Source organism: Xyrauchen texanus, chromosome 19 (assembly GCF_025860055.1).
Source record: "Xyrauchen texanus isolate HMW12.3.18 chromosome 19, RBS_HiC_50CHRs, whole genome shotgun sequence".
In the NCBI taxonomy this organism is placed as follows: Eukaryota; Metazoa; Chordata; class Actinopteri; order Cypriniformes; family Catostomidae; genus Xyrauchen; species Xyrauchen texanus.
Window position 1 is genome coordinate 33,172,296 of NC_068294.1, and position 24,423 is coordinate 33,196,718.

At 35.1% G+C, this 24,423-nt stretch overlaps 1 protein-coding gene across 1 annotated transcript in view; it reads left to right on the forward strand.

Annotated features, from left to right (window-relative positions):
* Window positions 1–16,199, forward strand: part of LOC127659670 (complexin-2) — a 37,983-nt gene extending 21,784 nt beyond the window's left edge. The window contains exons 2-4 of the mRNA XM_052149590.1: window positions 3,949–4,104; window positions 13,127–13,302; window positions 14,568–16,199. Of these exons, the coding sequence (XP_052005550.1) occupies window positions 4,074–4,104; window positions 13,127–13,302; window positions 14,568–14,765 (405 nt within the window). The 5' untranslated portion in view covers window positions 3,949–4,073 and the 3' untranslated portion in view covers window positions 14,766–16,199. The remainder of the gene's footprint in view (window positions 1–3,948; window positions 4,105–13,126; window positions 13,303–14,567) is intronic.
* The last annotated feature ends 8,224 nt before the right edge of the window (window positions 16,200–24,423 follow it).

Sequence of the window (24,423 nt, forward strand, 5' to 3'; positions counted from 1 at the left end):
TGCCTGAAATAACCACTTGTTACAACCGAGGTATGCAGCAAAGCATTTGTGAAGCCACAACACGCACAACCTTGAGGCGGATGGGCTACAACAGCAGAAGACCCCACCGGGTACCACTCATCTCACCAAAATTGGACTGTTGAAGACTGGAAAAATGTTGCCTGGTCTGATGAGTCTCGATTTCTGTTGAGACATTCAGATGGTAGAGTCAGAATTTGGCGTAAACAGAATGAGAACATGGATCCATCATGCCTTGTTACCACTGTGCAGGCTGGTGGTGGTGATGTAATGGTGTGGAGGATGTTTTCTTGGCACACTTTAGGCCCCTTAGTGCCAATTGGGCATCGTTTAAATGCCACGGCCTACCTGAGCATTGTTTCTGACCATGTCCATCCCTTTATGGCCACCATGTACCCATCCTCTGATGGCTACTTCCAGCAGGATAATGCACCATGTCACAAAGCTCGAATCATTTCAAATTGATTTCTTGAACATGACAATGAGTTCACTGTACTAAAATGGCCCCCACAGTCACCAGATCTCAACCCAATAGAGCATCTTTGGGATGTGGTGGAACGGGAGCTTCGTGCCCTGGATGTGCATCCCACAAATCTCCATCAACTGCAAGATGCTATCCTATCAATATGGGCCAACATTTGTAAAGAATGCTTTCAGCACCTTGTTGAATCAATGCCACGTAGAATTAAGGCAGTTCTGAAGGCGAAAGGTGGTCAAACACAGTATTAGTATGGTGTTCCTAATAATCCTTTAGGTGAGTGTATATATTTAAGTTTAGCAGGGTTTATTTAAATAAATTTACAGCGCAAATTATGGTTACTTCGGGGATGCTTGTGCATCAGCATTAGGCTGTATATGTTCCGCCCCTTACTGAAAAGGAAAATATGATTGGTTAGCAAATATACATTCGCATCTGAAATGAACATTCTAACTGGTGGATCAGCTTAGTCGGACTGTCTGTCTTGCTAGTGCCATCAGTTGTGCTCCAGCCTCCTGCAGCCAAGTGTGCATTTAGAGAGAATCTCTGTACACTTAAAAAACAAACAAAAAAACAATTCACTCAATTCACTCAGCGGCATCAAGTTAGTAGATTGAAAGTTCAGGATCTAAAGCCTTATCGTTGTTCTGGTGGCCATACGTATCATCACTTATTTTAGGTGTGCGTACGTAAAATTCTAAGAAAGATAGGTGGCCATGTATGCCCTAGACTACACTACTTCTGTAACCTTGAAGCTTTAATTCTAATCCCATTATATCATTTTGTGTTTGGAATGCACATCCCTTCCATTCTAGATGCTCAAAGATGGAATAGATGCACCAGTCAATCAGAATGTTCTTTCTCCTTGACATCTTCCTACCATTTATAGTACATTGTGAGCTCTCAGAACACACACACACACATCCATTTGCTTGTCTTAGTTTTACAAATCCTGCATGTTCGGATGTCAGGATAGCAATTTCGATGCATTCACCAGGAAAGATGTTGAATGTGATAGATAATGGTTTTATAAGAGATCACAATAAAAGGTGTTGCTCATTTGTATTTAGATGCAAGGCAATGACTGATAATGCAAAACAGTCAAAGCAAATTGTTAAATGTTATGAATATCTACTGATGCAAGATTTATTTGTATTGCGCCATCTATTCTCAGCCAGACAATTTATTATGCAAGTGAAAACTCCATATTCCATCTGAGCCCAGTTTCACGGAAGCAAAGATGTACAAAATACCATCAAGACTTGGGTTTGCTGCATCAATGGTACAGTCTAATAAAGCAGGCTGTTATGTTGGCTTGGTAGCACTGGTTGTACTGGAGCCAGGTTGAACATAACTGAACTATGGCACACAAAACCCACCTCAATGTCAGAGAAGGGCTCTATGTGTTATGCTAATCATGCATAGCATATGTTATCAAACCGAAACCCCCCTTTATAACTCTAGAAAGGAAGATCAGTAGTAGCATCATATAACCATACAGTTCAGTGGTTCTCAATTGGATTTGAATAAGGATCAAGATGTTACTATAGTGTTGACCCAAAATTGTTTATTGTTCTAAGGTAAACAAAAATGTCCTTAAAATTAAAAATGTAAAAAATATAATTTATTAATATTACAAAGAAGTGCATAAATTATTAACATTACATACAGTAGGTTGAATAGAAAATTTATAATTTTGTAAAAACAACAACAGTTAAGCTACAAAATACACTATAAATTGTACTCCAATTGTTACCGTAAATTTATATTTCGGGTTTGATACAAGTTAAGCTCAATCAACAGCATTTATGCCATAATACTGATACATTTTCACTTGCCCCTCCTTTTATTTAAAAACTAAAATCTTGGTAACAGTGAAGCACTACAATTAGAGATCGAACGATAGTGGATTTTGCTGATAACGATAACCAAGGTGGTGGAAAAGACAGATAAGCGATTCATCGGCTGATAGATTTAAAAAAATCTATTTATAGATGAAGTCTTTCATAATTCCTTAGTCTTTCCTTACTGTGACAAGCACAGACGCTACAAGAGTCCAAAATGAATAAAATCACCCCCCACACAAAAAAAACAGTCCTAATAATAACAAGAAAAATTAAGATTTGGTACATAATGCTGGACTTTTAACTATAAACAATCCCGAAATACACCAGGGACTTGGCTCCGTTACAGTGCTCTATATGTTAGTAATTACCAAATTAAGCTTGTTATATCCTATATATTCACATACAGTACATACATTGTATATACAGTACAAGTACATTTTATACATATATATTATATTATCCATAAGATGATGTTAACTGATGAGAATTAAAAAGGAAAAAACTGGGGCCTGGCTAGCTCAGCGAGTATTGACGCTGACTACTACCCCTGGAGTCGTGAGTTTGAATCCAGGGTGTGCTGAGTGACACCAGCCAGGTCTTCTAAGCAACCACATTGTTGCTAGGGAGGGTAGAGTCACTTGGGGTAACTTTCTCACGGTCACTATAATGTGGTTCTCGCTCTCGGTGGGGCGCGTGGGTAGTTGTGCGTTGATGTCGTGTGATAAGATGCGCTGATTAATGGTCTCAGACGTGGAGGCAACTGCGATTCGTCCACCACCACCCGGATTTTAGCGAGTCACTATACGCTACCACGAGGACTTCGAGCGCATTAGGAATTGGGCATTCCAAATTAGGGAGAAACATTTTGTTTTTAAAGAAAAGAATGATCTGCTACTATCAGTAGAGATTTTTGCCAATAAACGATTGTTCCAAAAAAGCACCAGTTAATAGGTAAAAGCGATATATTGGTCTATATTGGTCTTCCATACAATGGAAGTGAATGGGGTAAGTTAGTAAATGTTCAAGTTCTCACTGTTTCAAAAGTATAGCCATAAGACATAAATAATTTGTGTGTTAAGATTAGATTTGAGTGTGATAAAATCACTTAACATCCTTTTCTGTGTAAAGTTGTAAAATTGTTTGTTTGCAATGATGTCATTTCAGCAAACCCTAAACTTACTGTAAAAATTATGATTTCAACTTCAGAGCTCAAATAATACAAAAGTTTTAACAGAAATATTAATGTAATTGATTTTATCAAATTATAAGCTCCACATTTCTGCCTTTTAAACCATCCAAAAATAGTCCCCATTAATTTCTATTGTAAGTGCCTCACTGTGACATCGATTTCAATTTTCATTCGATCAAATGTTGTCAATTGAGCTCAACTTGTGTGACTCGTTGGCTAGTTGTGACATTTTGTGCACTTGGATTATCGTTCATTTTCGAGATTCATTGACCTGGCAGGCATTTTTTAATTCCAGCTCAAATACCGATGAATGATTGATGAGGTTGTATTGCTATGTAGTGATCAGTTTTATATAAATAAAATATCAGTATTTCTGTATCACATGCTGATCATCTTTCCCCCTATTTTCCCAATAGGTGTGAAAGATACATCAGGACACACAAGATACACACACTGCGGTGGACCAACATAATCAAGATCACAACTAGACTAAATGCAACATTCTCTTAAGCTTCAAGAGGAACAGATATCTGAGTGAATCATGGATTTTGTAATGAAGCAAGCATTTGGCGGTAAGTGTCATGCTATCACCATTTCTGTGCAACTGAGAGACATGCATGATAGACATTGTGACATTACAAATGGTGCTGTTTCCACAAAGATACTGTATAGAAGTGAGTGAGTAGTGTGTAAGTCTTGATTCAAATGTCACTTTTCCAACCTTGCTAGCTTACAGGGACAAAACAAAGCATTTATTGATTTGGATGTAGTTTCACTTTATTTTATATTCTAAAGGTCAGTAAGACCTTCAATCAAATTCATGATTTGGTTTTATCAGCTGAGTGACTATGGGCACTAAAACTAAATGTATTTCTCCCCCATCAATTCTCTTGAGTGGGCCAGATGTAGCTGATAGCCTTCTGGAAGGCTGCTGTGACCACATGATGACCTTCTATGTGAGGTGTCTTCAAACATCATAGATTAGGATTTCATTGCACGTCATATTTTACATAACTCCTTTGATTTTCTGCATGGATAAGACCAAGAAGACAGATTGTGTCTATGAAATAGAAATATAAAAGTGGTTGATGTATAGCATAGACTTTTTTTTTTTTTTATCAACATCGAGATTTTAGGTTTATAAAATGTATAGTAATGCATAAGGAAAAATGTAGGTGCTGTAACTGGTCACAACGTGTCCATTACTTTAAAATCTTTTGATATTTTTTTAATAACTTTTTATTATATTTAATTTTAAATGGTCCTGTAATGTGACATACATTTTTGAATAATGTTTATGTATGGAGTATAGTATAAATATTAAAAATAAAAAACTTAAATGAATAAATATGCCTTAAATTTACCTTAAATAAATTTACCAAACATATACCTTAAATTTGATCTCATAGTCTACAAATTTTCTTCAAATGTTTATTTTTTATTTCTTATTGTGTTTGGAGCCAATCTATATTGAAACAGACAGACATAGCTTACATTCTGCTAATTTTAGCTTTGAGGCAATGGAGCATGATTCACCCATGAAAATCATCCATTATTAAATAGACTTACTGTAGGCAAATTCCTCAACCCCAGTCGCTCCCAGTTCAGCAGACTGTGAAAAACAACTATGGTGATTTCATGTGAGCAAGTTTAATTGAAGATAGCCAAAAAAAATAAAAAATACATAAATATATATATATATATATAATTTTTTTTAAATGTGTGTTAAAGAATGTGTTCCAGGATAGCCCTGTGTATTAATGTCAGTCTAGCCACAGATAGACAGGCGTAAGTTCTTGTGATCTTTCAGCACAGAATAAGCAAAAAGCACACAAAATATCTCCAAATATTTAGTTTTAATTATTTGATTTTGGGACTGTTTTAAAGCAATGTTCCATGAAAGCATTTGTTGCATAATGTTGATTACCACTAAATTAATTTCAACTTGTCCCTTGTTAATGAAAAAAAAAATACAGTTACAGTAAGGTACTTATAATTGAAGTGAATGAGGCCAGTTCATAAATGCTAAAATAAATATTGCCTCAAAAGTATAGCCACAAGACGTAAACATTATACATGTTAACATGTGTAAAGGGATCAATGGAAAGGAGGAGGCAAGAACCGGCTTGATAATATAAATAATAGTTTAACTGGTAAACTTAAAAGACAAACACACACATGACGGACATGTCCGTAAATGATTTCTCTCTCCCACACGATCCTCTGCAGTCGACCTTTATCCCTCTCAGGAGGCTTGATTAGCCTAATACGGGACCGGGTATGTAGGATCACAACCCGGCCCCGCCTCTGCCCTGCCACAACATGATTTTAGTATAATAAAATCAGGTATTTACTATTTTACAGGTCTGCTTGTGCTGCATTGTCATGACAACAAAGTTGTAATATTGGATAAAACTTTATACAGACAAAATTTGTAAGTGATTGTTTTCCAGAAATATTATGTAAACCTGTTTAATGTTTACATCTTGTGGCTATACTTTTGAAACATTGCATATTTTTATATTTATGAACTGGCACTTTCACTTTCATGGTACTGTAAGTCTTACTGTAACCATAACTTTTACTTTAAAAAAACAAAGGACCAATCAAAATTAGTTTTGTGGTTGTCAATATAATACCACAAATGCTGTTGATTAATCTTAACTTGTATTGAACCCGGAATATTCCTTCAAAGGCAGTGCTGGTATTATGAAATGCAAGTGACCTATTTTACTACTACAACTATACTGTTATGAAAGAATTCAATTAATATGCTAATTTGCTAAGCTCTGATGATTCACATATCATTAAGAATTAGGGCTTTTCCTGAGATATTGGAAAGCAGTTCCAGCCACCATGCCATCATTAAACATAGCCCGGATTTGATCCTCCATCCATATCATCACTGCTGTTTGTGCAGAATGCTTTGATGTAAAGCCCATAGAGAATCTGATAGAGGGAGGCAATTCTTTTGTTATTTTAACCATCCTTTGTGTGGCTTTAAACACGACAGCAGGACACAATTTGGTGGCCTACATCTTTGCTTTAAGCTCTCTGGAGCGACAATTGCATTGTGTTTGTAGAACAATTAGTGTGTCAATTCACCATAAAAATGTGACAAATTGTGTCTTAAATTTGTTATTCATACAGACTGCAGTGGACGTGTTTTCTGGTTTACATACACTGTATAAGGATGCAAAAAACTTGGCATCTGATGAAGACTTGACTATTTTATTCCCTGTTGCTTCACTTTATTTCCAGATATTCCAGAGTTGTTGCTGTGTTTGTTTACTTAACTTTCTATCACGACCTGCAGAGGAATTGCGCTGCAATAGTGGGGTCTCCCTCTTACGTAAAACTCTGGGATTCCCCCAGTGAATGAGCATACATTATATACAAATGTGAGGGACAGTCGATATTTTACATTGGTGGTTTAAATTAGTATATTTTATAGTGTATGTGCTTTTCTCACTATACTCCCAGAAACATAAAATGATTTTCGCTTTGTTGTTGAGCTCCATCCTATGACATTTTTTATCTGGTCTGTTCACGCAAATGTGTACTTCTCAAAAACCTGTGTTTACATGGCCACATCAGCCACTTTGTGGCATAATGTTGATTAACACAAAAATCAGTTTAGACTGGTTCCTCCTTTTCTTTAAAAAAAGCAAAAATCGAGGTTCCAGTTAGGCACTTACAATGGAAGATTTAAATACTAGTTATTAGTGTGATAAAATCACTTAATAACCTTTTCTGTGTAAAGTTATTGCCAATTTTACAACTTTGTTACCATGACGATGTAATGTCAACAAACGACTGTAAAAAGGACAATTTAAACAATAAATAATAATAAGTTTTATTTATATAGCGCCTTTCCAGAGCTCAAGGACGCTTTACAATAGACAAGCAACAATAAAGGCAGAGGACAAAGACAGCAGACAAAACAACAGCAGGTAGATAACAGTGAAGGTACAGAAAATGAGAAGGTTAGGTAGATGGGACAGCACACAGCAAAAAAAAAAAAAAAAAAAAAAAAAAAACAGTACAACTTAAGAGTTATAACATTCAGCAAATAAGTGAGTTTTGAGCATGGATTTGAATTCAGAGATAGTGTTAACAGAACAGAGTGATCGGGGTAGAGAGTTCCATATTTTGGGTGCTACAACACTGAATGATCTGCCCCCCATCGAAACAAGGCGATGCCGAGGGACGACGAGAAGGCTAGAGTCGGAGGATGGTAGAGAGCGAGTCGGTGCGTAGGGGTGAAGCAGATTACAGAGATAGGAGGGAGCCAAGCCGTGCAGAGATTTAAAAGTGAGAAGGAGAATTTTGAACATGTTTTAACAGAAGAATGAATTCAAGTGCTTTTATAAAATTATAAGCTTCACATTTCTGTGTTTAAACCACCCAAAAATTGGCCACGTTCACATTTATTGCCCTCATTCATTTTCATTGTAAGTGCCTCTCTGTAACCTCGATTTTCTTTTCTTTCTTTTTTTAAAGAAAAGTAGGAGTCTAAATACATTGTTGTGGTAATCAACATTATGCAACCAATGTTGTCTATTTAGCTTAACTTGTATTGAACCTAGATTATTCCTTTTAAGTGCATGTAAATGTGGTCAATTTAGCTTGGCTTAGAATGATCCATTTATTTAAAAATAAACCTTGTATGTGTCTTCTGCTCTCTTAAGTCTTAAAACATTAGAAGGTGCCAAGAACAGCTGATAAATGTGAAATATGTCCCTCCTAAAAGTATTGGAAAACCAAAGCCCATTTTTAAAAAGGTATGAATGTCATGGAATTAGATAATATCAAACCAAAGGGTGTGGGGTAGAGTTTGAATGACCCGAGGATATAGTTAGTGAGTGCTACTGTGTTAGCTCAAGGTCCCTCACACACATAGACACGAGCAAATGCAAATACATACAGTTAAAGGCCACTTAAAATGTACACCCCCACGTCTCCCCTTGAATGCCCCAAGTGTTATGTGGTAGAATTAAACACAGGTGAAGGTAGTGTGTAGAATTTGACAGTGGATTTCAAATGCACACTCATGCATAATAAATTAGTTAGATTAATAATAAATTAGTGTAGGTCTTGCATTTGCTTGTAGAGACACTAGACCAGAGGTGCCCAAACTTTTTCCTATGCAGGGCCAAAAATCAAACTTGATTTAGGGCAGCAGGCCAAAAGTAAACGTTGCATATATCAAATTGTATTATTTTAAAATTAAATATTAAAGGGGACCTGGGTAGCTCGGTGGTAAATATGCTGGCTACTACCCCTGGAGTTCGCTAGTTCAAATCCCAGGGCATGCTGAGTGACTCCAGCTGGGTCTCCCAAGCAACCAAATTGGCCTGGTTGCTAGGGAGGTTAGAGTCACACGGGGTAACCTTCTCGTGATCGCTATAATGTGGTTCGCTTTCGGTGGGGCGCATGGTGAGTTGTGCGTGGATGCTGCGGTGGATGGCGTGAAGCCTCCACACATGCTAAATCTCCACGGTAACGTGCTGAACAAGCCACGTGATAAGATGCAGTGGTTGATGGAGTGGTGGTGGCGTAGTGGCTAAAGCACAGGGCTGTTAATCAGAAGGTCGCTGGTTCAAACCCCATGGCCACCACCATTGTGCCCTTGAGCAAGGCACTTAACTCCAGGTTGTTCTGGGGGGATTGTCCCTGTAATAATTGCACTGTAAGTCGCTTTGGATAAAAGCATCTGCCAATGCATAAATGTAAATGTAAATGATGGTCTCAGATGCAGAGGGAGCTGAGATTCATCCACCGTCACCCGGATTGAGGCGTGTCACTACGCCACCAGGAGGACTTAGAGCACATTGAGAATTGGGCATTCCAAATTGGGATACAAATAATTTTATATTAATACTGCAAAATACCCAGAACTATAAAATTTAAATAATCAAGTGTCCAATACTTACACAATGCACATAATTGATTTCAATATAATTTTGATTTATGTTGTGTCTCTTTCTCATTTGTGAGTCACTTTGGATAAAATGTCTGCTAAACGACTAAATGTAAGTGTGTCTTAAAACATGGTTACTGTCTCTTTAAAAACAGTGCATCTCCGCACATTGAACATACGGTAGTTCTGTGCAGTTTTGGAGAGATGAAGATACAGTACAATGGCATGACGTAGTACTATAAAGTAGGTTATTGTTTTGTTTTATGACAAAGAAGACCTATCATAGGTCTTTTATCATAGACCTATGCTCCCCTCGACTTTATCAAGCCAGCTTCACGAGTGCGCTTCAGTGGTCACGTTCACACGGATATGAAATGCTGCACAACATATAGTGCACGATCTTAGTTTCATTTCGGATGACTGTATGCACTGTTTCACAAGTCCACCTAATTACCTGTCATTTCTTGGCACTGCTTCAGTTCCTGCTCCGTTTTAAATGAATTAGGATCTGTCTGGCAATATTTAATGCTTATCTCTGACTTTGGAGCTGGCAAATCATAGTGAAGATTTTGGGGTGGCTCCTGGGATGACCAATGGAGCGAACTTTCAGACAGCACTTAAAGGTCATAAAAGTACACATATACATTTTTATAAATTAAATCACTTATACTCTCTACTTTTCAAATAAGCTATTGTTTTTGTAATGCAAAAATAATACAAGAAATGTTAAAACAAAGATTAATTAAAAATGACATACATGAAACATATGGATAAGTATATGCAAACAGTGTCTTTGCTTGAAAGCATTTTGTTGCTGCACAACAAAACCTACTGGTTGTGGCAGTTGTTTGCTGAGACCAAAACAAGCAGCTATATGATGTAGAATACACCGCATGAGAGGTTGAGCTACACCAATGAAGCAGATGGTAGTGAGGGAAGTGGCAGATGCAATATTCTGGTGGCTCTGTTTGGCTTGATCATTTTGGCTCCAGTATATGAAGTGGAAAAAACGAACTGTCTTCCATCTCATCTTCGTCATTTCACATATCGAACCAATCACGCTGCAAGAAATCTTATTCTTAAAGAGCATCTCTGTTTTTGTGAAGAAATCTGCCAGTACCCCATAGACAAAAGACACGGACAGGTCTAAATAACTGCACATCAAAATTCTTATCAAGTGAATTTATCTGGTTTTAGGGATATTAGGATATTTTACTAGAAAACAAGATAAAGATGTTCATTTGGAATAGGATTTTCTGCAGTATGCCATATTTATGTGCAAAGAGCTGAATGTACTCAGGGATGGAATTAACAAAAATGTCCATGAAAGGATATGTTCTAGTTGACTGTATTTAATTGAACCGCTTAATTCCTGATACATCTTGTTGAAGGCTTGAGAGGTTTCATGAAAACAAATAGTTTGCAGTCATTTTGCCTGTAGGGAAATATACTGTAAAGAGAGTACCTGCAATTGTTGAGCTATTTCTACCTGATCTAACCCTTAAAATTTGTTTAGTTGATGTAGCCTAATGTGTTAAAAAGAATACAAATAACTAATTTTATTTGTTTTATCAAGACATTTATTCCTTTATTTATTTTCTTATTATTACATTTATTTATAATTTTTTCAGGTTTGGGCCTCCATAATGTGTTCAGGTTGAATCAGTGATGTATATAATATTTTAGACTTGAATCGGACCAGTTAATTTTTAATGTTACCACATGAAGCACATTTTTTGGTTAAGGTTTTTGTTGTTGTTGGTGTTTTCAGTCTTATGATATATGCTGATTAATTGGCCGATATTTGATTATTTTGAGATTATTGGCATTGGCCAATTTTCTTTGTGTATATTGAGAAATTTGATTAGCCAAAATTTTTTATTATGTACTACCAATAATTGTATTATTAGTAGTTGACATGATACTTTGGTGTAGTTAAAATGTGAGACAAACTATTAATCAATCAAAAAACATTTAAACCTCCTGAGACCCGAGCGTGACTGCTGTGTGCTTTTTCCATTCCCCTTTTTGATTTGTAACTAGTTGGCCCTAAGAAACCTGCAATATATAAACACTACCGGTCAAAAGTTTTGAAACACTTACTCATTCTTTATAAAAACTATGGAATAACAAATGGAACTATGGGAATTTCCTTGTGACACAACAAATTCCAAAATTAATCAATCTACACAATAGTCACCCTTTGCCTAGAATTTGCAGACATGTACTCTTTACATTTTCTCAACCAACTTCTTGAGGTATCACCCTGGGATGCTTTTTAAACAGTATTGAAGGAGTTCCCATTTATGTTGGGCACTTGTTTGCTTCTTTTCATTATTATTTGGTCCAAGTCATCAATTTCAAGTTTTATAATGAAATAAATTAAAATGGTGGCACAATTATATTTTTTAAGATTATTAGGAACATCAAGTGTTTCAAAAGTTTTCACTGGTAGTGTATATATATGTATGTATTTAGACAAAATAGTTTTCCACTGTCCTCTGTCTGCCAAACATGTTGAGTGGTCCAAACATCATCTGCTGCCTAAAACTGAACTTTTTACCAAATGTTAGTAGCGAATGCACTTGGCTACATAGAAAAGCTATATGATGCTCCTTGCTACCTTGTTCCCTAATTAGGGAACGACTAGACCTCCAGTGTGCTGTCTGTCTGCACTGGTCTCAGAACAGTTTGAAATGCATTTTATTTTCATCCTAACTCAATATACAGCCTCTGAAAGCAACATTTTCCAGCTTTTGGATGCATCAAATAATTCTCAACATTATAATGCACAGTGAATATAGGATATTATAAGGAAAATTAGCCTGTAGTCCACGTTCATGGTAATTGTGTTTAACAGCATGCCGTTTCACGATAAATAGATGAGATTCTTGAAATGGCATGTCTATTGAAACTACAGACTCTACTCTTTTGACTCATACAGGATTTACTGTAAAAACCTAATGAGAGTTCTTACCAGATGTTGTTTTGTTGCTGTTACTCCCAAAGACAAACTCAGCTGAGTTTGGCACTATGTTGTTTTGTCACATGACTAGGTACATAGAAAGTTGAATCCTTTAATGACAGCCTAGAGTCTCCTGAATTGAGATCAGTCAGTATAAATTCAATTATACTTAGCCTATAATGAAGCCAAAACGTATTGTCCATGCATATGGACGCTGGGTCGGTTAAACAACATTTTGGTATTTGTTTTACATTTATTATTGTACTTGCAGCTTATGAGAGACTGCATAGAATGATTTGTTTGTCACACCACAGGACAATTTAAAATGAGTGAAAATAAAAAGAACTAGTGAACAACTTACAAGAAATGATGACCAGTTAAAGGACCTAGGTTATACACTTTCCCTTATATATATATATATATATATATATATATATATATATATATATATATATATAAAACATAAAATAATGATTATGACAACAAAAAAAAAAGGAAATGGACATGTTATGCATCACCTATGGTGCATTTTATGGGCCATCGGCGACCCTGTCATCGAGATAACAGTTGAACAGCCATTGAAAACCCATATCGGTCGTCCACTAAAAATGCAAGGCCCACTAGCCAGTTTGTGGATAAGATTCAACCATGATGAAATAAACAAACAACCATGATGAAAATAAGATGTCTTTGCTTCTGTGTACAGGAGCCACCAAAGACATGGGGAAGATGTTAGGTGGAGAAGAGGAGAAGGACCCAGATGCCCAAAAGAAGGAGGAAGAGAGGCAGGAGGCGCTGAGACAACAAGAGGAGGAGCGGAAGGCCAAACATGCCCGCATGGAGGCGGAGAGGGAAAAGGTTAGACAGGCAATTCGAGATAAGGTAAGCTTTTCAAATTTCCTGTGACTTCTTATTAATCTATTTATACTAAGCCAAATTATAAGAATTGGTAAACATGGGACCCTTTGCTAATTCCTATAAAAACTAAAACAGGATGAAGCCATTATTCCATCACGACAGGACATAATGATTCATATGTGCTTGAAAATAACAATCTAATAAGAATCTCCATTACCCTTTTAATGAAATGTCACATTTGCAGGAGGCCTTAATGCCAGCTAATTACTGAAATTGAACAGGTCTTTCATAAGGGAAGAAACAGCTTCATGCAAAGTTGTCCTGCGCATGCTTTAATGTTATTCAGATTATCAGGCAATTATAGGATCATAAATAGTCCCAACTGTAGCTATAAGAAGCATAATAACAACATCTGGACATATTCTAGAACCTTCTATCATGAGTGCCGGAGAAACTGATTAGTCCCAGGTGACTCTGATGCCAGTATGATTGGATCTGAGCATTTTTGCATTGGTGTGCTTGCATTATACAAAATGCACAGTAATGTACAATATAGAAATCTTTTATGAAAATGAAATATAAAAAAGCATTTGTTTATGGACCATAGATTTTGAAACACAGAAACGGTTTTGATAAACTTTTTAGAATAAATCAAAACTAAATAAATTAGTTAATAGAGCAGAAAATGTTAGTGTCCCTACCATCTGATTCAGTCAAAATAAGGCTGGCATTGCCAGTCTGTTCTGTTAGTTGTATTATATTTAATATTTTTCTATAAACCCGATTCTGTTCTTTTCTATTGTATTCTAACTTTATATTATATTATATTATATTTAGGGCTGTTGATGATTTGTTATGAAAATAAAACAAACAATATATTGACATGTAAAGCCCCTTATCTACTCTATAATCAATGTCTGGCTCCATAATGTAATGAAATTATAATTTAATTATTTTAATTATGTTTATTAAATATATTATATTTATAATTACTTAAATTATAAATTAAATTTTTTTCTCAGCCAAAATGTTTGAATTTTCAGCAAAAAATTATATCGGCACATCATGTAATTAATTAATAAAATGTGTAATCGATTGACAGCCTAAATGATTGTATTATATAATATTATATTAGCTATAATCCAGTGTAGTGTATTCCTGTTTATAAAATTATATATCAGATCCATTTCTTCCCATAAGCAAGGTATAGATAGAGTTATGAGAAATAGCATTATTGGACCTTGTGATATCCCTCTTCTCCTGTTGCTGGACTTCCTTTGTTTATATAGTATGGACTAAAGAAGAAAGAAGAGAAAGAAGCAGAGGAGAAAGCGGCTATGGAGCAAGCGTGTGAGGGCTCTCTTACCCGCCCCAAAAAGGCCATTCCAGCCGGCTGCGGTGCGGACGATGACGAGGACGAGGAAAGCATTCTAGACACCGTTCTCAAATTCCTACCTGGACCTCTGCAGGACATGTTTAAAAAGTAACAGACACAAAGTTGTTTCTGAAGGAAGATGGGTGAGGGGGGGATTTCTGCCAAACAGGTGAAAGGCTTTTCACTGCCTTGACGCAAGTTGACGGAATTTTATTTTTACCTTTCTACGGATAGAAACACAAATCATAACCCCAAAAAACGTTTGGTCTTTTCACTGCCATTCAGGTTCAAATTGTTTACACTTTCTATAGATCTTTCTATTTGTTTACTAAAGCATCACCAGGGTCTCTGATACTTTGTAAGTTATTTGCCTTAGGTACAGAACGATCAGCCCCACACATTCCAAGATGTTTATACTGAGCTTTGGCACTGGGAATATGATGGTTCTCTTGATTAAGTAAAATATTTCTTAATTTATTTATCTATCTATTTTTTTCTGTCTGTTTACTCTCTGATGAGAGATCTGATGATTAGGGGCATTTAATAAAAAAACAGCTTGGCAAAAGTTTTTGAAGTTATCAGTGAAATGCAGAATGCATCCGTAATGCTTTTTAATGTGTGCATCAGGTCGAGATCCTACTACATGAGAAAATAAGTGCTGAGAGCAATGAGATGAGAGATGCTGATATACTGTCGTATAGTTGTGCCATTTTAGACCACTTGAATGCTCAAATGGTTTGCAGCCTAGCAGTCCTCATTTATCTGTTGATGTAATGTTGTTTAGCTTTATCTTTTTACAAACTGGACCAAATCACTTTTACATGTAAAAGTCATTCAGGATGATTCAGGGTCACAAAGACAAGAAATGACAAGAATCTAGAGAAATTACAAGAATCTAGAGAAATTACAAGAATCAAGAGAAATGACAAGAATCAGAAGTCAATCACTGATTCACAGATGATCTGATGTTTGATTAATCACAAATGACATTCAGAATCAAGCATTGTAAATCTTGGATATAATAAATAATAATTTATATATATTTGTTGTTTGATTTTGGTGCTGATAATTGATCAATCTGAAATGCTATTTCATGCATATGGACTTAAAACCTTGGATATTGTTAAATGTTTCACAATATGAGAAGTCCTACCTTAACAAACCTGACCTTTAATGTGCTTTTAGTAAAAAGTAGGTAACTTTAAATGTAAAAATTTATGTAAAAAACAAGCCCCCAAAAAACTAGCCTAAATGTAAAATAATGAATTTGGTTTATTGCAAAAGTTTAGTCATTGTTTAGCACATTTTATGTCACAAAGAATAATTAAGAAAAGAAAGATGCATGAGCTTCAATTACAATAGTAAAAACATCCCAAAGAGAGAGAACATTTCTGATGAGACATCTAGTAAAAGTTAGAGATATATTTACAATGTCCGATGTGGGGTTGCAAATATGATCACTTAAGGATTTTTTTATGAATTATTATTATTTTATGAATTATTAATGTTTTCATGTTTTTCAGCATTGAGTAAACACTGCCATTTGATAAACATATGGGGGGGGGGGGGGGTATTAGTACTGGGGTAAAGAGACAAGCTCATTTTGTAAAGTAATGCCCAACTGGGTATTTTATTGCATGATTAAAATACAGTAAAATACATGTTTCCCTTTTTAAACTGATATGATATGATATGAAATGATGATATGATAACTGCAGGAATGTATCCATACCCATTAGGCTGGTTGTTCTGTGATCAAAATTCTCTCAAGATTGTAAAATTCATAATAAAAATATTTAGTAAGAACCGTTTGACATGCTTTATAATAACACATACTAGTTTTATGTTAATTTTAGCAGTATAGAGAAATAATATTTGTTGTTGTTTTTTTTTTTTATTAAATTAGAAAGAAAGAATGAGATGATCTTTTTTTTTATTTTCTAGTCAAAGCCATATTGTTAGACTGCAATAAGTAATGAAAAAAATAATACATCTATAAATCACCTTGTAGTCATGCATCTGTTTTATCGAAATTCATCTTTTAGATATCATATGTTGATATCTATTTAATCTATCTTTAAATGCTTCATATTTCATGTCAGAAGGTGTATATACAGAGGTATATATACAGATATTTCCGTAGAAAGAGAATCTTTTAAAAAGATTGCTACTGTCTTCTCTGTGTACTCTCTATGTTCTCAATTTTACGGTGTAATTATGTGTGTCTGTATACTCGTTTGTGCTGTAAAACATGTTATTTCATGTTGTACCTGTTCATGTCTCTTAAATCGCACATTCAGAGCAGGCTTCGCCCGCTGTCATGGAGACGGTGAATCGGGTTGTGGGAGTTCTAATGTTCATGTATGCATGCAGATGAACTTTGCATTAAATACCAAAACAGAATGATAGGTTGTCACCTGTTTATGTATTACTGTTCCTTGAACAGATGCTGCATCTTTTATCCAGGGCTCCAGGGCTTGGTTCATGAATTTATCAGGCCTGTATTCAGGTGGTTGTCTACTATCAGAACTGAGTGATCATTTAAAATCAGATGGCACTGCTAAACTAGGGTAATTTGTAGACTCTAATCTTTCACGATGAATGATATTACATAGTTTAACTTCCAATATACCTCTTGACATAAATTACATTCATGCAGTGTGTCTTGGAACACAACACATCCGTTCATGATAACATTAAAACTTAAGAGTGGCCCCCAACAGTAGCTTTTTGGACACTTATTTCCACTTTAGTTCATTTTAAACCTACAAACATCTGTTTTTGGGGCTACTGATCCAACCAATCAATTGGTTTTGGGGCCAACCAATCAATTTGTTGATTTCCTCAGAATCAGAACAATTTAGGTGTCAATTCTCCATGTATACAATACTTCCATCTTTTCACAAGTGTAACATTTGGGGCTTTACTTTCATGTAATGTTTTATTACATGAGCATTACATAATAAAAAACAGGGTAAAGGGGCTGACTGTATTGGCGATTCTATAATATTTCGGATGCTATTGTAATACAGATGACCAGTAGAATGAAATAAAATCTATATTTATTTATTTATGAAAAGGTATATTAATATGTTAGTATATTAATGACCTGGAGCATGTCTTTCCATTAGTTGATCATATCTGCAAATTACCTTTAATGAACATAGACGCACATTGAAAATCATCCAGTGCAAATATTTCTCTTGAAAATCAAGGTGCCATCGCTTAGATCTAGTGTAGATGCTTGTTAGAATATGGCTGTCAATAAGTTTTTGGTCTTTACAAGCATCTGAAACATGTGCATCAGTGTACTGTATATCAGGTTATGTACATGAATGTTGTTTTCAATTTTGAGAATTTTAATAATTAACCCAATATATAAAGATTTCTGATTTACTTGCTCTCTTTTCATGTCTGGAGACAAACAGTAAAATGATCTGTGGTAAGGACTATGCCTTTGATTTCCATCATGTCTAAGTTACTGTTACTTCATTGGGGTTGGAGTGAACACTTGCATGTTTAAATTGTTTCAGGAGTAGGGAGAAATTAGCTATTTGTTTTCATGTATTGACTGTGAATGCATGGTACTTTTAAAAATAAAAAAAGAAGGGTTGTTTCCTTTTTAGGGGCCTATACACCCACTGAGCACTTTATTAGGAACACTACAGTCCTAATAAAGTGCCCAACGTGGTCTTCTGCTGTAGCCCATCCGCATCAAGGATTGACATATTGTGCATTCTGCTCACTACAATTGTACAGATTGGTTTGAGTATTTGAGGTACCATAGCCTTTTGTCAGCTCGAACCAGTCTGGCCATTCTCCATTGAACTCTCTCATCAACAAGGTGTTTTTGTTCGCAGAACTGCCACACTGGATGTTTTTTGTTTTTGGCACCATTTTGAAAAACTTCTAGAGACCGTTGAGTGTGAAAATCCCAGGAGATCAGCAGTTACAGAAATACTCAAACCAGCCCATCTGGCACCAACAATCATGCCACAGTATAAATCACTGAGATTAATTTTTTTTCCCCATTCTGATGGTTGATGTAAACATTAACTGAAGCTCCTGACCTTCACTGCTGCCACACGATTGGCTGATTAGATACTCGTATGAATAAGTAGGTGTATCTAATAAAGTGCTCTGTGGGTTTAAAAATTAAATGAAACATTCATTTATTGTGATGTTGACCAACTGCACAGTGGATTTAAGAAGCGTATCACAACAAAATCAAGACATTTCACAGTTCGGCATCAATTTTTAACACTGCTTGTAAGAAAACTGTCAAACTGCAGGTCATTATTCGTCTTTTTGTTTCAGCACAGCAAAATGTCATGAATTAATTGGCTAGCAAATGCCAACACATAAAGCTATACATATGCCATCGATTTAGGTTTTGGATATGCATGTTTTAACATCCTGTATCAGTTTTGAAAATATTCATAGTTGCTTTAGTTGTTGACACAATTTTATGACAGTACAGAATGAAATGATGTATGCAGTTGTTTAGCTATTCAACTGAATAAGTTTCTGTTTTCAGGGACCTGAAAAGAATTTGAAAATAAATAATCTCGATTTCAAATAGTTTCAGAAACATCTGTAAATGACTGGTAAATATGATGTAGTATAAGACCAATTGCTATCCTCTTTCTGTGTTTTTTAAGCTTGGTTTCCAAAAACAACTTTAGAATGTCACTTCTTTTAAGCAATTACAAACCACAGACAGAAATATTTTGTTAGTAGAATGATTTACTGTTTACTGCATCTACTATGATGAACTCTGGGTCAGAATAAATAACATAACTACTCTATAAAAAAAAATCATTATAAAAACATTTGATACAGTAGTTTGAGCATAAACGTCACTGCAAACTTTCAGCTTTATCTAGTGTTTGGTTATGTCTCATAAATCTGAAATGGAGAAAAGGCGAGGAAAGAATGCGTACAGATATTTTTGCATGAGTGTTTCTTCATAAAAGCCCTCTTGACTGTAATTAGTTTGAATAGGGGAAAAAAAGGGGTACTTTCCACACAGTTAATCCTAAGGCACAAAACTGGATGCTCATTGCATTTGTTATTTATAGCTAACAATATTATATACCACAATGCATAAACTGTCACTCAAATGTGCTCATGAAGTCAATGAGGGTGTAATACTGCCAGCGTCAAGCAATACCATTTCTTTCCATTCCAAACATATTAAAGTTGCACTAGGTTTGCATCTGTATACATCTTTAAAGGACTGTTTTGCCTGCCTCTCTGCCACATACTCAAATTCTTTTTCATTGCATTGTTTATTAAATAAATGTATGTATTTCATATGTGACTATGAAAAAGTTGAAAGCTATGATATCAAAAAATAAGAGTTATCAGTCAATTGAGGTTTCTGATCCAGGGTTGTGGAGATTGAATTGTGTGTGTTTCTTTTATTGCATGTCATGTAATACATCTGTCAAACCAAGTCACTGTAAATCTGTTACATTTAATAAAAATAAATGACCTAAACTACAAGTTTTGGAAAACAATAAAAAATGTTTAAATGTTTAACATTTTGAATGAGCAACTCATTAAAACAAAAATGAGCTTCTGTATGCACTATTTTGCCTTTTTGTCTAAGAATAAATTATATCACTGGAGTGTAACCAAAGCTAACAAGGCTACTCTTCTTACCACGGTGATACCACATGAGTATCAGCAAATGATTTGTCTCATATCTCCACCTTAAAACTCATTCTACTGACAGTAAAACTCCCATTGATTTCCTGAAATGTTTTCACCTGAAAAAGCATCCTTTATTCACTTTATTTACCCATACCTCTTGTCTCAAAAGCAAAAAAAAAATATCTGAACATACTCTTTAATGGATTGCAACTTTTTTTCAGGGGATTAGAAATATTAATCACACTAATGATGTCACATTGTCAGCCTGGGGCCGGTTGCATAAAACCGTTTTAGACTAGTCTTACTAGTTAGTCGTCTAAAATGTTGGTCTTAATTTTTTCAGTCAGTTGCATAAAAAAATTAGATAAGTCTAATTAAAGACCAAAATGTAAGACAGCACACCTCAGGCTAATTTTTGTTTACATTCCATTTTGCCATTGAAAATAACTGTCAGCTGAGCCAGTGGGGGCTGAAAGGGGCTTGAGTTGAGACTTGGTTGAAGACTTTGACTTCAAAAATGGTAACAAAATGTTGTGTTTTTAATTATTTGGGTTAAATCACTAAATGTGTTCATTAAAATACATTTTGAAGCACTGTAATCCTCTAATAAGCAAATATTCTCAGCGAATAAAAAATGTATTGAGCGTCCACTTTCGGCCATTTTTTTTAAGCTGTTCAGTGTCTTAATTTTCCCACAATGCAATGCCAATTAGACTGTCTTACTAAAGACAACTGTGAGCTTGTTTTATGCAACAGGCTTTCTATGGCGTCTTTAGCTAGTCAAACTAATTGTTAGATGCAGTCTTAAGTTAATGGCTATGTTTATGCAACCGGCCCCAGATTTAATATGTTAAAAATTCACTCCTTTAACTGCTATAATAACTAAGCCATCATTGGTGTATTTGCGTCCAGTTTAAACAACTGATAGAGCAAACACATGTGAACATTTCGAAATCTAAACTCCCAAAGTGATGACTAACCAGTTATATTTTATACATAAGTACATTCCCCCCTGAAATATTCAAATATGAATATTTGAACACAAAGAGTGCAGGAAAGTGGCCAAGCATAACATATTGCTCCAACATGTGAATTGCAAATTATATAAACTGAAAAGATTCAATACAATGTTCGCAGAGCTTGACTTTTACAATACCAGAGGTTACTGTCGGGTGCTAATAAATTGCATGTCAAAAATGTTTTGTTTCAAATCAAGTCCCATAAATTACTGGAGCAAAGATAGAAAGACAAATTGGAAGAGTAGAGAAAGCCAATAATATGGATGTGGAGAAACTAATCCATTAAGACCTGAGGGACTGAGAGAGTCTCATAAGGGACCTGGAAGCTCTATCTATTGAAATGGAAATTAGGAGAGATACAAAATTGTCATGTCATCTTAACTGAGAGCCGCAGACGATATTTCACTTCTCTGTTTTTCAGTTGTGTGTGTGGTTTATCATAAAGTATGTCATTTTATTATTTATACATATAGGACAAATTCAATTAAACTCCATAGTTATGAAAACATGATCAATGAAAAAAGAAAAGGAATGAAATAAAGACAGGATAAAATACATGTAGCTACTCTACAAATATAAAATTAAAATCTTAAAGGGATAGTTCATTCAAAAATGAAATTTTTCATTTACTTACCCTAATGCCATCTGAGATGCGTATGGCTTTCTTCTGCTGAACACAAATTAAGATTTTTGGAAGAACATCTCAGTTCTTTAGGTCCATACCCATAAAAAGCAAGTTAATGTTGGTCAGGCATTTGAAGCTCCAAAAAGGAGATAAAGTCAGCATAAAAGTAATCCATCATACTCCAATGGTTTAATCCATGTCTTTGGAAGTTTTGCATGAGAACAAACCAACATATAAATTTTTTCACTGTACATCTTGACATTGCAGTCTCTTGGCAAGATCATGATTTCAAACTCGATTACACTTCCTAGTGCTTGTCGCATGTGCAAAGCACTAGATGGCACTATATAATATACTATATAAGTGTAATCGAGCTTGAAATCATGATCGCCAAGGAGACTGCTTTCAAGATGCACAGTGAAAAAGGAGTTATATTTTGGTCTGTTCTCAACCAAAACCAACTGGATCGCTTCAGAAGGCATTGATTGAACCACTGGATTCTTATGGATCATGTTTATGCTGACTTTATCTGCTTTTTGGTGCTTCAAAGGCCTGAATGCCATTCACTTGCAGTGTATGGACCTACAGAGCAGAGATATTTTTCTAGAAATCTTCATTTGTATTCTGCAGAAGAAAGTCACACACATCTGGGATGGCATGAAGATGGTTAAAAGATTAGATAATTTGTATTTTTGGATAAACTATCCATTTAATGATCAGCCATGTTATATTTTATATAATCAGTTGTTCATAACATCACATATTTTCTTTTAATTCTTAATAAAGAAAAATGTTAATGAAAAAACCTCACATCTTTTGACTTTATAAAAATAAAGTCATGACTCATTCTTAAACAATACAACATGCTTAAGACAATATAATGATGTAATGATATAACAATGTTAGAACAAGTAGGGATCACATAACAGCTACAATTTTGTTAAGCAGAATACAGTATGTAAGATGCATTATCATAACTTAAGTACTTAAAACTTGGCCAAACATATTTAGCAATATAAAATATACAGTATTGTGTGCCTGTATAAGTCCTCAAAGCACTCTAACATAAGTTTATTGTTTATTTTGCAATATTGTATTACTTTTCTTCCCTTTATATGGTTATGATTTGTATTATCCTTTGTAATTAGGTGTTAATAATAAAATCAGTGCCACACAAATCAGATATACTTTTTTAAAGTAATACTACAGTTACCAGATATTGAGGTGCTTTAGCATAGAAACCTTCATTTCGACTGCAAAAAGTGGGAAATATTGGATTTAATCAATTCCCTCCATATGGGACCCTCTAAATAGTATTATTAGTCATTGTACACCAGGTCACAGGGTGCTTGACTATGTGACCTTAACCAAAATATCTGCATCACACATGCCACAATAAAGACATAAGTACAATCATGGATCTGCATCATAGACCCAACAGACACAATGAATCTGTTTGTAAACAGTATCTATCTAGACTAAAGTTAGCAGAAAAGGGGAAAGGTAATTGTGAATAGTAGTATAATTGTTAACTCAGAGCTTGAACAAAAATGATGATTATTTTTTAGTGATATGTTCATTTGGGTACCTTTGACCATTTATTACCCATTATATTACATTTGCATTCTTCCTATCCTGTAAAGTTTATTTTTATACAAGTTCCTCTTTTCCAAATCAGTTTTAAAAATCATTATAGGCATATACATCGCAGGTCACTACATGACAGAGAATGTGTGTATGAATTTGTACATAGGGAAGAAATTTAAACATGAATGCAAAAAAAACCTTACAAATAAAACATAATAAATGATTAACTAGGTTTAATCCTCAACCTTAAACAAGAGGAAAGGTGTGATTAGCCAAACCCCTACTGGACAAAAGGAGCTAAATGGGTTTTGCTAAATTAAATGTAATTAAGGAGCTTTCGAAGGATGACTGTAGCTCATTTAATATGTAGGAAGTGGCAAAGTGAGACATCCTGGAGCCCGCTGGGGTGAATCACCAGAGAAGGGTGCGGACAGCTGTACCCAGCCAGGCTAGAGGCTTCTGAAGTGGGCATGGAGTATGCTCGTGCTGTGCAAGTCTGTCACAACTGAGAAAGATTAAGGATGGTGCTGGATCTAATCTCGGTTATGAACTATTCCCTATTGACTATAGACTGCTCAAGATCTACAGGCTACTGCTGTTTGCTCCACCAACAAAGACCATTTACAACACTACATCTCAGAATAACGCAGTACAATATGGTAAATGTTGGCATAAGCATGTATTAGATTTAAAGAACAGAAAGCATTCTCCAGATTCACAAATCTATTTGTACTGATTTTCTAATATTCCTGTAAGATTTAAAATGCAATAAACTTCTTAATAACTTTAAATTCAAGGCACATTCCTTGTCCAGCATGCAACAAGTTTAGACACAGGCTAAATGTTTCGCTTAATACCAACAAATAAATTAAAGTTGGGAC